The sequence below is a fragment of the Pseudophryne corroboree genome, chromosome 10 (assembly GCF_028390025.1).
Source record: "Pseudophryne corroboree isolate aPseCor3 chromosome 10, aPseCor3.hap2, whole genome shotgun sequence".
NCBI classification, from domain to species: Eukaryota; Metazoa; Chordata; class Amphibia; order Anura; family Myobatrachidae; genus Pseudophryne; species Pseudophryne corroboree.
Window position 1 is genome coordinate 315,136,792 of NC_086453.1, and position 14,601 is coordinate 315,151,392.

At 44.9% G+C, this 14,601-nt stretch overlaps 1 protein-coding gene across 4 annotated transcripts in view; it reads right to left on the bottom strand.

Moving 5' to 3' along the window:
- Positions 1 to 14,601, bottom strand: part of ARHGEF12 (Rho guanine nucleotide exchange factor 12) — a 468,564-nt gene that overhangs the window by 347,103 nt on the left and 106,860 nt on the right. For 3 of the 4 annotated variants that reach the window (XM_063943505.1, XM_063943503.1, XM_063943502.1), the window contains exon 4: positions 5,032 to 5,088. The exons of the other annotated variant lie outside the window; for it this stretch is intronic. In XM_063943505.1, coding sequence (XP_063799575.1) covers positions 5,032 to 5,088 — 57 coding nt within the window. The remainder of the gene's footprint in view (positions 1 to 5,031; positions 5,089 to 14,601) is intronic. 4 annotated transcript variants of the gene reach the window in all.

The window sequence follows — 14,601 nt, forward strand, 5'->3', positions numbered from 1 at the left end:
AGATTTGACTGGTTTTAAACCAATGTGATTTGAGGAATCCCAGAACTACGTTGAGATCCCACAGTGCCACTGGAGGCACAAAAGGGGGTTGTATATGCAATACTCCCTTGACAAACTTCTGGACTTCAGGAACTGAAGCCAATTCTTTCTGGAAGAAAATCGACAGGGCCGAAATTTGAACCTTAATGGACCCCAATTTGAGGCCCATAGACACTCCTGTTTGCAGGAAATGCAGGAATCGACCGAGTTGAAATTTCTTCGTGGGGCCTTCCTGGCCTCACACCACGCAACATATTTTCGCCACATGTGGTGATAATGTTGTGCGGTCACCTCCTTCCTGGCTTTGACCAGGGTAGGAATGACCTCTTCCGGAATGCCTTTTTCCCTTAGGATCCGGCGTTCCACCGCCATGCCGTCAAACGCAGCTGCGGTAAGTCTTGGAACAGACATGGTACTTGCTGAAGCAAGTCCCTTCTTAGCGGCAGAGGCCATAAGTCCTCTGTGAGCATCTCTTGAAGTTCCGGGTACCAAGTCCTTCTTGGCCAATCCGGAGCCATGAGTATAGTTCTTACTCCTCTACGTCTTATAATTCTCAGTACCTTAGGTATGAGAAGCAGAGGAGGGAACACATACACCGACTGGTACACCCACGGTGTTACCAGAACGTCCACAGCTATTGCCTGAGGGTCTCTTGACCTGGCGCAATACCTGTCCCGTTTTTTGTTCAGACGGGACGCCATCATGTCCACCTTTGGTATTTCCCAACGGTTCACAATCATGTGGAAAAACTTCCCGATGAAGTTTCCACTCTCCCGGGTGGAGGTCGTGCCTGCTGAGGAAGTCTGCTTCCCAGTTTCCATTCCCGGAATGAAACACTGCTGACAGTGCTATCACATGATTTTCCGCCCATCGAAAAGTCCTTGCAGTTTTTGCCATTGCCCTCCTGCTTCTTGTGCCGCCCTGTCTGTTTACGTGGGCGACTGCCGTGATGTTTTTCCCACTGGATCAATACCGGCTGACCTTGAAGCAGAGGTCTTGCTAAGCTTAGAGCATTATAAAATTACCCTTAGCTCCAGTATATTTATGTGGAGAAAAGTCTCCAGACTTGATCACACTCCCTGGAAATTTTTTCCTTGTGTGACTGCTCCCCAGCCTCTCGGGCTGGCCTCCGTGGTCACCAGCATCCAATCCTGAATGCCGAATCTGCGGCCCTCTAGAAGATGAGCACTCTGTAACCACCACAGGAGAGACACCCTTGTCCTTGGATATAGGGTTATCCGCTGATGCATCTGAAGATGCGATCCGGACCATTTGTCCAGCAGATCCCACTGAAAAGTTCTTGCGTGAAATCTGCCGAATGGAATTGCTTCGTAGGAAGCCACCATTTTTACCAGGACCCTTGTGCAATGATGCACTGACACTTTTCCTGGTTTTAGGAGGTTCCTGACTAGCTCGGATAACTCCCTGGCTTTCTCTTCCGGGAGAAACACCTTTTTCTGGACTGTGTCCAGAATCATCCCTAGGCACAGCAGACGTGTCGTCGGGATCAGCTGCGATTTTGGAATATTTAGAATCCACCCGTGCTGTTGTAGCAGTATCCGAGATAGTGCTACTCCGACCTCCAACTGTTCCCTGGACTTTGCCCTTATCAGGAGATCGTCCAAGTAAGGGGTAATTAAGACGCCTTTTCTTCGAAGAAGAATCATCATTTCGGCCATTACCTTGGTAAAGACCCGGGGTGCCGTGGACAATCCAAACGGCAGCGTCTGAAACTGATAATGACAGTTCTGTACCACGAACCTGAAATACCCTTAGTGAGAAGGGCAAATTTGGGACATGGAGGTAAGCATCCCTGATGTCCCGGGACACTATATAGTCCCCTTCTTCCTGGTTCGTTATCACTGCTCTGAGTGACTCCATCTTGATTTGAACCTTTGTAAGTGTTCAAATTTTTTTAGATTTAGAATAGGTCTCACCTAGCCTTCTGGCTTCAGTACCACAATATAGTGTGGAATAATACCCCTTTCCTTGTTGTAGGAGGGGTAATTTGATTATCACCTGCTGGGAATACAGCTTGTGAATTGTTTCCCATACTGCCTCCTTGTCGGAGGGAGACCTTGGTAAAGCAGACTTCAGGAGCCTGCGAGGGGGAAACGTCTCGACATTCCAATCTGTACCCCTGGGATACTACTTGTAGGATCCAGGGGTCCTGTACGGTCCCAGCGTCATGCTGAGAGCTTGGCAGAAGCGGTGGAAGGCTTCTGTTCCTGGGAATGGGCTGCCTGCTGCAGTCTTCTTCCCTTTCCTCTATCCCTGGGCAGATATGACTCTTATAGGGACGAAAGGACTGAGGCTGAAAAGACGGTGTCTTTTTCTGCAGAGATGTGACTTAGGGTAAAAACGGTGGATTTTCCAGCAGTTGCCGTGGCCACCAGGTCCGATGGACCGACCCCAAATAACTCCTCTTCCATTATACGGCAATACACCTTTGTGCCGTTTGGAATCTGCATCACCTGACCACTGTCGTGTCCATAAACATCTTCTGGCAGATATGGACATCGCACTTACTCTTGATGCCAGAGTGCAAATATCCCTCTGTGCATCTCGTATATATAGAAATGCATCCTTTAAATGCTCTATAGTCAATAAAATACTGTCCCTGTCAAGGGTATCAATATTTTTAGTCAGGGAATCCGACCAAGCCAACCCAGCTCTGCACATCCAGGCTGAGGCGATCGCTGGTCGCAGTATAACACCAGTATGTGTGTATATACTTTTTATGATATTTTCCAGCCTCCTGTCAGCTGGCTCCTTGAGGACGGCCCTATCTATAGACGGTACCGCCACTTGTTTTGATAAGCGTGTGAGCGCCTTATCCACCCTAAGGGGTGTTTCCCACCGCGCCCTAACTTCTGGCGGGAAAGGGTATACCGCCAATAATTTTCTATCGGGGGGAACCCACGCATCATCACACACTTCATTTAATTTATCTGATTCAGGAAAAACTACAGGTAGTTTTTTCACATCCCACATAATACCCTCTTTTGTGGTACTTGTAGTATCAGAAATATGTAACACCTCCTTCATTGCCCTTAACAAGTAACGTGTGGCCCTAAAGGGAAATACGTTTGTTTCTTCACCGTCGACACTGAAATCAGTGTCCGTGTCTGTGTCTGTCGACCGACTGAGGTAAAAGGACGTTTTAACGCCCCTGACGGTGTTTGAGACGCCTGGACAGGTACTAATTTGTTTGCCAGCCGTCTCATGTCGCCAACCGACCTTGCAGCGTGTTGACATTATCACGTAATTCCATAAATAAGCCATCCATTCCGGTGTCGACTCCCTAGAGAGTGACATCACCATTACATGCAATTTGCTCCGCCTCCTCACCAACATCGTCCTCATACATGTCGACACACACGTACCGACATATAGCACACACACACAGGGAATGCTCTGATAGAGGACAGGACCCCACTAGCCCCTTGGGAAGACAGAGGGAGAGTTTGCCAGCACACACCAAAGCGCTATATTTTACAGGGATAGCCTTATAATAAGTGCTCCCTTATAGCTGCTTTTATAAAATCACAATTTCGCCAAATTTTGCCCCCCCTCTCTTGATTTAACCCTGTTTCTGTAGTGCAGTGCAGGGGAGAGCCTGGGAGCCTTCCTGACCAGCGGAACTGTGTGAGGAAATGGCGCTGTGTGCTGAGGAGATAGGCCCCGCCCCCTTTTCGTCGGGCTCGTCTCCCGCTTAAAAATGGATTCTGGCAGGGGTTAAATATCTCCATATAGCCCCGGAGGCTATATGTGAGGTATTTTTTGCCAAAAAAAGGATTTTCATTGCTGCCCAGGGCGCCCCCCCCCAGCGCCCTGCACCCTCAGTGACTGCCGTGTGAAGTGTGCTGAGAGCAATGGCGCACAGCTGCAGTGCTGTGCGCTACCTTAAGAAGACTGAGGAGTCTTCTGCCGCCGATTCTGGACCTTCTTCTCTTTTCAGCATCTGCAAGGGGGCCGGCGGCGAGGCTCCGGTGACCATCCAGGCTGTACCTGTGATCGTCCCTCTGGAGCTAATGTCCAGTAGCCAAAGAAGCCAATCCATCCTGCACGCAGGTGAGTTCACTTCTTCTCCCCTAAGTCCCTCGATGCAGTGATCCTGTTGCCAGCAGGACTCACTGTAAAATAAAAAACCTAAGCTAAACTTTTCTAAGCAGCTCTTTAGGAGAGCCACCTAGATTGCACCCTTCTCGGCCGGGCACAAAAACCTAACTGAGGCTTGGAGGAGGGTCATAGGGGGAGGAGCCAGTGCACACCACCTGATCCTAAAGCTTTACTTTTTGTGCCCTGTCTCCTGCAAAGCCGCTATTCCCCATGGTCCTTTCAGGAACCCCAGCATCCACTAGGACGATAGAGAAAATATTGTATTAAATGACCTTCAGGCTGTGTATATAAGTTGTATATGAAACATAAATGAAATGTGTGAATGTAGACACACTTTGTTTAATGCACAAAGTTATAAAAAATATTGGCTAAAATTACCTTCAAGCTGTGTGTTTAGGGTGTATATGTAACATAAATGCATTCTGTGCTTAGATTTAGGTCCCATCATCATAAGATCTCATTATGGTATGCACTTATTCCAAAATACGGAAAAATCCGATATCCAAAATACCTCTTATTTTGGATAAGGGATACTCAACCTGTATTATATGTATTTTTCCCCCCGTAGATTTAAAGAAAGAACTAAATACTATTCACCAGATTAAATGCATTACCCAAGATTTGTACAACCTGATAAAAATAAGGTTTAGTACTGTACCAGAGGGTACTCTGCATAGCAATACTTAGAACCACCACACACACACACATAAACAAAAGAAAGCAGATTAAGAAGTGCATGCTGTAAAGCTTTACGCTGCAGGACACAAAGTCACCCAGCCTCTGCCCCATAGGCAAAGAATGCCATGCAAAGCACAGAGTCAGACACACAGCAATGGTGGGCAGGGAGCCGCTCTGGCAGATTGGTCTTACCATAGGTCTCTTGTCTACCCTCGTCCCAAGTAGACTTTGTCTTCCTGGACGAACTCTCTGCACGATAGCGGGAGAGAGAAGGAGAAATGAAGTTGCAGCGACAACATTGGTAACTTCATAGCGAAATAAATAGACTGCAAGCTCAATATATATTAGGCACAAACATGTCACTACTGGTAATAAAAAAAAAAAAAATACAAATTGCTACCAAGGTCCCACTAATTGTGCATTCAAAGCTACCCAAGTCACATACATATCTGAAACAGAAATAAAGGTGTATGTATTATTAGAAGGATAACTTTACTCTGTTTTAATAGGGTTACCAACAAATGTTACACGTAATTCACAGGGAGGTTTTAAACTCAAACTATCAATAATAATTATACAAGCAACAAAGGAAAATACAAAACAAACGTATGTCTCCACGTGTGTGACGCAGGTAATGATCCCGTTCATGGCTCAAGATGTAATTACAGATATTCTCACTATTAAAGTGCCAGACCCACAGCTGACAGCACACCATCACTAAGTTATGGCTCCAATTCTTTGTTTCCCTGAGAAAAACGGACTGCCCTGGAGGCAGGTACTATGGCAAAGGCCTTCAATTCGTTACCATTGACAATACTATAAACAGTACACAAGCAGGTGGAAAAGTAAGATGCACAGGGAAACCGTTTCCTACAGATGTGTCCTCATACATCATTGCTGCAGTCGGTACAAACAGTCCCTCTCCGCACGCCGGGTTCTATGAGACTCTGTTAGTGTTGGGCATCTTATCTTGCATATTTGTTGCCGCAAATGCATCTTAGTCGATGTAATGCGACTATAACGCACCAGGAAACACTACTGATTAATTTGATATGCGACGCTTGTATATCTGTGTAGCAGACTGAACTTTTTCTATGCCAAGATCTTTTCTGCCCCGTACAGATGCATCCTTATACATCCAGCCTCAATACGTCACGCAGTATACGGATGCCGGGCGCGCGTGATCCGTCAGGTTCCATGCAACACTGCTAGCGTTGGGCGTATTTTTTTTGCCTAAAACGCATCTTAGTCGCAAAGCAACTAGGACGCACCAGGAGACTGCGCTGATTAATTGGATATACACTTGTATATTGTGTGTGACTGAGTCTGTATCCGTAGCAGAACAGAACTTGTATTGGGAAAAAGCTGCAGTGCTACATTGTAGCACGTCATGTACAGATTCAGAGACTTAGTCAGACAATTGTAAATTAATCAGCACATCCTCCTTGTGTCTTCAAGCTGCAAACACATTTTCAGGAAAAATAAATAAATAAATAAAAAGACGCAAAAGAGACGTCTGATGCTAGCAGAGTCTCAGAGGACCAGGCGCACGGAGAAAGGCTGTTCGGCATAACGGTAGCAATGATGTATGAGGACACGTGTATATAGACTCGGTTGCGCTCAGATATAGAAGTGTTGCATATCAATCAGCACAGTATCCTGGTGCGTTCTAGTCACGTTGTATTACAAACAAGACACCCGACGTTAGAGTCGCACGCGACCGGGTGGCTCAGTCACGCCAGGCATCTCATGCTGCGTGGGGCATTGAGGCGAGATGTATGAGGGCACATCTGTACGTAACAAGAATTCTGTTCACGGATGATCAATACAAACATTAAATGATCCATTAGTTATGTGTATTTCCACTTTTTATCACATTCGGAAAGCCTAAACACAAAATGCCAGTGTCATTACAATAAACACAACCTTAATTTTATTTTTATGTAGTACCCGATAGGATGGGTTTGCAAATCATTGTTATTAATGTACTTTGTACAAAGTAAATAAAATATTCCACTTATTTTAACATACCTACTTGTCTGCAAGATAATTTATGGGAGTAAACTACACACAAGACTGGGCTTTTCCTTTGCACATTTCCAGCTGGACTTGGCATACAAGCGGCAGAGGTAGGAAAACTTCAGTAGTTTATAAAAACAACGTGATATATATTGGAAACTGGTGCCCTTAATGCTTTTCCAGCTGCCCAAGTTCTCACGTCTACTAAAGAGCGCTATGAATGTTCTGAGTGACAGGGTCTGCTAATATTCCATGGACTTCAGTCCTGTCTTACATTGCGCCTTTATACAAAAAGGAAGAATTTATATTCAATGGATCCTTTACTTTTTGAGCAATTTCACTGGGATTAATGCCCCATGGTCAAAGATTCTGTATGTCCAACTCGGACAGTGTTGACCCGTAAATTAAGAGAACTATTTTTTTTCTACCACAAGACAGTATAAAACTATAAAGGCCCATACATACCAGAAGACTTAAAAAATGAACAATTTGGAAGATGAGCGATTTCCCTTGAACTTCCCGGAGTCCCTGACAAACGATACTGAGTGTACACATTGAGCGTTTTTTGCAAAGGATCTGAACGAACGAACGATCTGCTGCAAATAGTTTGTGAAGCTGGTTTTGGCACATTATTTATGGTGGCCAGTGCACACATCAGTTCCAGATCTTTCAAACTGGTCAAATCACTCATATTGGACATCACTCGTTGTGTACACACGCCAATATAAGCGATTTCACCAGCGACGTAGTGAAGATTGAGCCGCACGCATGGATGACCGACGACCCGCTTCAAACGAATGCGGGTGCGCACACTGTTCGCTGTGTACGATAGACGTTCAAAGCAGTCGTTATTGCTCATAACGCAGGAAAAAAATCTTCTAGTGTGTACGAGCCTTAAGAATGATCAGCAAATCAACTTGCCCTTGACATATGAATTTGACCACTTTGGCCATTTGTTTTTACACTTATGGGACCATGAAGGGCTGACTTAACAGATGTTCACAAATAAAATGCCCTCTAGGTCTGCCTATGCATTGGACAGGCCAAAAGTTACACTTAGTACACAAATGGGTAAGAGACAGCCCTTTGCAAATCAAGCCATTTCCTTCCAATGATTCAGATGTCACAGAGTAAGCCCAGTGCCTATGTAGCAGTCGTACCAACAGAAGACTCTGCAATGGTGAGGCTCTAAACAGCTTGACTATTCAATCACCAGTTAATCTTTATCTTGGGCAATGGAGTAAACACTTAGGGGCAGGTACGGAGTTGCCTGCATGTTGGCCACAACTGCGCTTACAGTGCGTGCATGGATCTAAATACAGATGTTTACCACTATACTGAACCGTATGCATATGATTGTGAATAAAGTAGTCATCATCGTCAGCACACACACACACCTAGAACCAGCCCTATACCTGGCACAAGAGATCTGTCTGACATCAGACACACTGCAACATCAACAAAACCCTACATGTCCTGCAATTCCACCTACAAAAGCCTACGAGCCAAAGCCCTTATGCCACCCAGTTACGCCTCTTTAGCCTCAAGAAGAGATCCATTTGACTCTGAATTTCCCGTAGTAGCTTGTAGTGGAGTAGGTTCGGCTACAGGGCACGCAGTGTGCTATCGTATTTACCGTCCACATAACAGGCTTCCATGCAACGCTGCACCAGCCCCGCCACATCTTGGCTCTGATCTCTAAACGTGATTGGGTGCAGATCAGTAAATGCACTGTGCCCCAGCCTTGTGCTACCAGCAGTCACCTCTCAAGCCCTAAAAAACCATAACATAATATTGTCCAACATTGGGTTATATTTTCCTTGTTACAGAGACCAACAATGTTCTGACCAAGTCCAGGAAGCAGAGAAATACTGGTCCAGGGTGCTTACAACCCCCAGCAGACACCGTTTCGGTGAAAAAAAACATTGTTGCAACACCTCCACATTACACTTTGCATTGATCTACCCCAGGGAATCTAGCAAGGGGAAACAGAACCCGAGTTAAACATGGTTAACATTTTTAAAGTGCAATTTAAAAAAAAAAAAGAATTTAAGCCATCTCATTTAAAAGCTTTTATTTTATCTACTCCAACCCTTTATTCCTCAAGTAACTTGGTTTTAATAGACATTTGCCTATATTGACTTAGTTTCTGCTGTCTAGTACTGATCACCTGAATACTGCATCTGAAAGGTAGGTTCACCTCAAGGGATTCTGGATTTAATGTTCTAGACTTCCAGCATTTGACATATGTAACATATGCACATGCTCCTGACAGATGTAAGTTATAATGTACTATACCATACATGCACATTACATTATGTTTTACTATAATGTGATATAATACAGCACACTGAAATCACTTACAGCTGGCATGGAAGTGCTAATCCTCCCGAGATCTGGAAGTATTACGTCTGCACTGGACCGGTAAAGCAAAGACTGAAGACCGTTCTTTTTTGCAGCAAAAAACAAACTGTTAAGCGCCCAAATTAAAAATTGTAATTTAAAAAAGAAAAATGCTTCATGTCAGCATTACATTCATCACACGCAGGCCACTGGGAGGATTAGTTAACAACAAAGACACCACTGCTGCTATGAATGGGGATACCACATGTGCACTTGTTCGTATGACAAAGCATGGTATCTGAGGAATGAAACCCCAGGCCCTCGGGCAGATGTATTAATCCTGGAGAAGTGATTAAGCAGTAATAAGTGCAAGGTGATAACGCACCAGCCAATCAGCTCCTGTCATTTTTCAAATCCGTAATGATTGCCTGGTGTGTTATCACCCAGCACTCATCACTGGCTTATCACTTCTTTTTCCCTTCTCCAGGTTAATACATCTGCCCCAGGCCCCTATATAATACAAGCTGAAGTACCCAGTGTTGCCTGGGTTAAATCTTCCAGTTATCAATCAGTTGGATGTAACTGTAAGCTCTCTGCACATGTTACATCTGCACCACATACAGATCAACATGGAGTTGCCCAGTTGTGTGCTTTTTTTTTTGCCTTGCTAACAATAATCAGGTCCTTGATTTGGGTTGGGTAGGTGTGACCGGCTGGCACAATACAGACGGCAGGATCCCGGCATTTAGATGACCGGCAGGGGGGGCGGGGGAAGGGAGGGGGGCAATGAACCCCCCCCCCCCAGCAGGCTCAGTGACTCGCTACGCTCGCCACAGGTTCTATACTCTGTGGGTGTCATGGATACCCACGAGTGGAAATAGTCCCTGTTGGTTGGCATGCTGACCGTTGGGATAGTGAGGGTTCGGGATGTACGTGCCAGTATTATGTCACATAACTACATCCCCTTGATTTATGGTTATTTCAGTCAGTTATTACAGTTCATTAAAGTTTTCATCCAAATCCATCCAGTGGAAGGCCCAGAACAGTCTCCCCGGGTCAATGTTCTGCCTAGTGTACACCAACGGGAGATCCGACTGGGACCCCAATCCCTTAGTATGTCTTCTGGAGTCCAATGTCACCACTTTGTGACGTTTTCTTCCAAATCCATCCAGTGGAAGGCCCAGAGAACATGCTTCTTGGGTTAAAGATCTGCCTGGCACATTCTGCAGGATCCACCTGGACCATCTAGCCTTGGGTGCATCCCAATCGGTGCGGGGGAGTTTGAATGCATAACCAGATAGACCAATGAATTTTATATACATCAGATAATACTAAATATATTCAATTATCAAATCAAGACCGTACATTGCTGAATAGCAAACAAGCCTTCTAAATATTGGTCCTTTTCATAATATTTCTGCTAAATATTGCTGGTGACAAAACACTGTCTCCACTGCAATCTCTTCCGCAACCAGGTTGGTAAGAAAAAAAGTCAGGAAATGAATTGGTGCAAAATGTCTGCCTTTTTTTCTTCTGTCCACCAGGGAACACTGGGTATAGCCTGGAGAGGAGAGAGTCTGGGCACCAAGTAGTTACTATTTTTTCCCCAGCAGCCCCGGAAACCCTCTCCACTATAGCACGCCTCCAGACCCCAGTCAGCCAGTATTAGGTTGGGCACCATTTTCTGGGGGACTGCTATTAAGTGGTTCCCCCCAGTTAATTTAGTTTACTTTCACTTTTGTTTTACTTTGAAGGAGCAGTCTGTGCAGGCGTCCTGGTGGCAGCACCGGCAAGTGGATCGTGATTTCCACCGCATGACTCCAGGAGGTGACAGCACACCACCACTCCCGGAGCCCACAACCGGACGTCCTGTGCAGGTAAGAGACCTAGCTACCTGCTTGACGCATCATCGCAGCTATTCTCTGCCGGTGTTTGAGACCACTGGCGGTGCGGGTGAGTGTTGGCCCAGCACACTGCTCCAAACACTGTACTACCAGGGTAGCATGAAACAGGACACCGCTGCAACGGTGAGCACACAGGCGCTGAGGGGTTTTTCACCTGAGGGGGAGCACCTCTCTGCCATCCATGAGCACGCTTACAACAGTGTTGACTGCCCGCCTCAGGCTGTCTCCTCTTCTCTCTCCCCTCCACATTTTACATGCCTGCCTCAGCCCTTCTCCGGAGAGTAGTTTGGGCCTCTGTAAACCTCGCTCTGGTCAGTCAGGTTAAACATTGAGTTCATTCCTGCTCTATCAGGGTTGGTTTGTTGAGCACTATTTGCATTGAATGTTCTGTGTGTATATTTTAGGCGGTTTATATATTTCCCAAAATATATTATATTAATATGGATATGTTGCATATCTGCTAATTGCCTTATTGGACACACCAAATAGTGGACACGCTTCCCCCCATGGTATATAAGGAGCCGCACTATGGCTCAGTCACTGAGCACCGACTCAGTGCCAATGTGATCTGGGCTTCAGTCTGTATCCCCACCTTTTTCTCTGTTGTGGTGCATTAACATTCATTGCATGGTCTTGGAAAGTACACACCTCCGTTTTCTAACTTTCACGTAGGGATATTTTTGGTGGCCTGTATCATGTCTTCCAAAAAATTAAGCACCCGGGGTGGGGGTGCTCCTCCGTAATGTAGCTGTTGAACCTGTACCAACGCACTTTCTCCTCAGGTTCTGAACCACGATAGCAGTGGAATCCCTATCACAGGCCTCTGTGTCCGGCTTTTCACAGCTACGCAGTGAGGTTCCTGCCACATAGGAACAGACATTACCCATTAGCACATAATATGCAGTAGCTTAGCAGCTTGTAGTTCCTGGTTAGCTCCCCATGCTAGTATTTCGCCAGACGTGATCTTACTTAAGTCCGTCGGCCATATGCAATGGTGGCTGCAATTTGACAGTCTGCACAGTGGTTATCGCAGCTGTCAACACCTTTCCAACATAGGCTTGACATAGCTTGCGCAGCTTGAAGCAGCTTCTCTGGTTATGCCTTGACTGGATGAGTTACGGCTTTGGCCCTGGAACAGGAAGCAAATGACTCTCTTCCCTCAGATGCGGAGACTTCCTCTGTGCAGGCCAGCAGTGATGCATGCCTTCAGTCCGTGCTGCGAGGCCACATTCATGGGTTTGCCAACTGTACCATTCCAGTTCACCAAGACAAAGGGTACCTGACAATGCAGTCATTGTAAACTGCCGGAGTACTGTGCCTGTGGTCATGGGGGGAGATTTTCTACCTGTCACAGTGTGTCTAACAGCCCCACTAAATGTAGTTAAATCTACACCTTTAAGCAAGTCTTCCAAGCAGACCCCAAGGTTCTGAGCTGCAATATTAAGCATCAACACTCCAGTATTGCCTTCTTCTGAGTAGCTTGGGTACCTCCTGCCGAGGCATAGGCGCACCCACGTATCTAGATTCCTACAAGCTGTAGGCCAGGTCGGTGTCCCCTTTCGGTCACTAACAGCCTTCATGTCTTTTTGGATAGCTAGGATGGTGGCCACTGACAGGCATGGTGTTGTAGAAACAAAGAGAACCAGAAAGTAGTTGTGTAGTTGGGCGCACGAATACAATTTATAACAGATTCTATACCTAAATAAAACTTAGCTTTTATTGCTTATTTTGCTAAAAAAAAAAAAAAAAAACATTTTCCAGGGTATACACAGCAAAACAGAGGTTAAAATGTTAAACACATACAAACAAATAAGTGAAGACAGAAATAGAGTGCAAATAGATTTAAAAAGTGGTGCCTCCACTTATCACTCCTGCAAAGTGTATGATTGAAGATGCTAATAAAGCCACTGAGACTGTGTGGTATATTGGGTTACCTAATCTCCTAACTCTATTAGGCTCTTGTTGTATAAAGGACAAGTGATGCAAGTACCTAATGTCACCACAATTGTGTTCACATTAAGGACCACTTAGAAAAATGTAGCAACCTGTTCTTTTTGAAGTGTGATTGGAAACATCAATTGTTACAATAACGTTCTCGTACTAACTGAGCATGTGGTTTGGTTAATACAATGTAACACTGTTTATTCCGCAATTGTCTCCACTGTATATATCACTACCTTATATTGAAAGACCTATAAGGTGATCCCTGCACTGAGAGTAACCCCTATAATGATATGACTGTTGCGCTATATCTTATATATTAGCCGCCCAAATCACTTGCATGGATCACAAAATACCAAGGGTCTCATATGTCAGGTCATTCTGATGTAGTGGAAATAAATGTCGGTGGAGAGATATCAAACGGTTATCCTACACACACTGTATTGTGCCTATAGTAGATCCCTAGTTTGTATATGGTTGCCAATAGTCGGCTTGCAGCACTAATGTGCAGCTATATTATCCAGAGTACGCACTAGTGTGCAACTATATTGACATTAGAAAACCTTTATGGCTTGTGGCAATCTGTTTTTTACAGAAGAGTGATTTGGAAACAATACTTGTTACAATAGTATTCTCATCTTAAATGGACATCAGCTTGTATTGGTACAATGTAACAATGTTCTATTCCATGATTATCTCCACTTGTATATCTCTAACTCGTATTGTAGAGCCTGTAGGATAATTCCCACACAGGAATTAGCCCCTGCGATACTGTAATTGTTGGGATGTCTTATATATTATTCAATTGTTGTTTGCATGAGTTGAATAATACGCAGGGTCTCATATATGTTAAATCATTCCAACATAATCGAGATAAACGTTAGTGGAGAAATGTCAGATAATTGTCCAACACACTCTGTATTGGGCATGTAATAGATCACTGGTTTGTATATGGTTGCCGATAGTCATCTCGCAGCACTAATGTGCAGCTTCCATTGGTCGGCTAATGACAGTAATTGTATAATGTATCATATATAATATTATAATACCAGGCGACATTAAAAAGGTACAGCACTCTATACATTAATTGGAGATATCATATATATGTACCCCAATATCATATAGCTGAATCTAGGCAGATCACGTTTATTCCATAACACGCTCTCAGGGCAACTCAATTAAGACTGTTACTGACATTTGTGCTTTGCTTTATTATCCTCAATATCATAGGATGTCAGTATAGGTCTATTATGACTTTCTATATACTTTCATTCAACACTATTGCATATAACAATAAAAGGAGCATGGCTGGCCGCTGAAATGCCAACGTGCACGTTTCGCTGTATAGCAGCTTTGACGAGGCTGAACCCATGGTGTTGTGCCTGGGTCAGTAATTGGCAGATGCACTGCAGGACGCCCTCAGTTCTGCTACACACACAAAGGGGTTTACTGTCTAGTGTAGCACATTACAAGGCACATACATAAACTTGTCCACTGCCATTGCATCATGCCTCACCTCTTGGGTGTCAGCATCTGCTATGGGGACCCAGCAAGA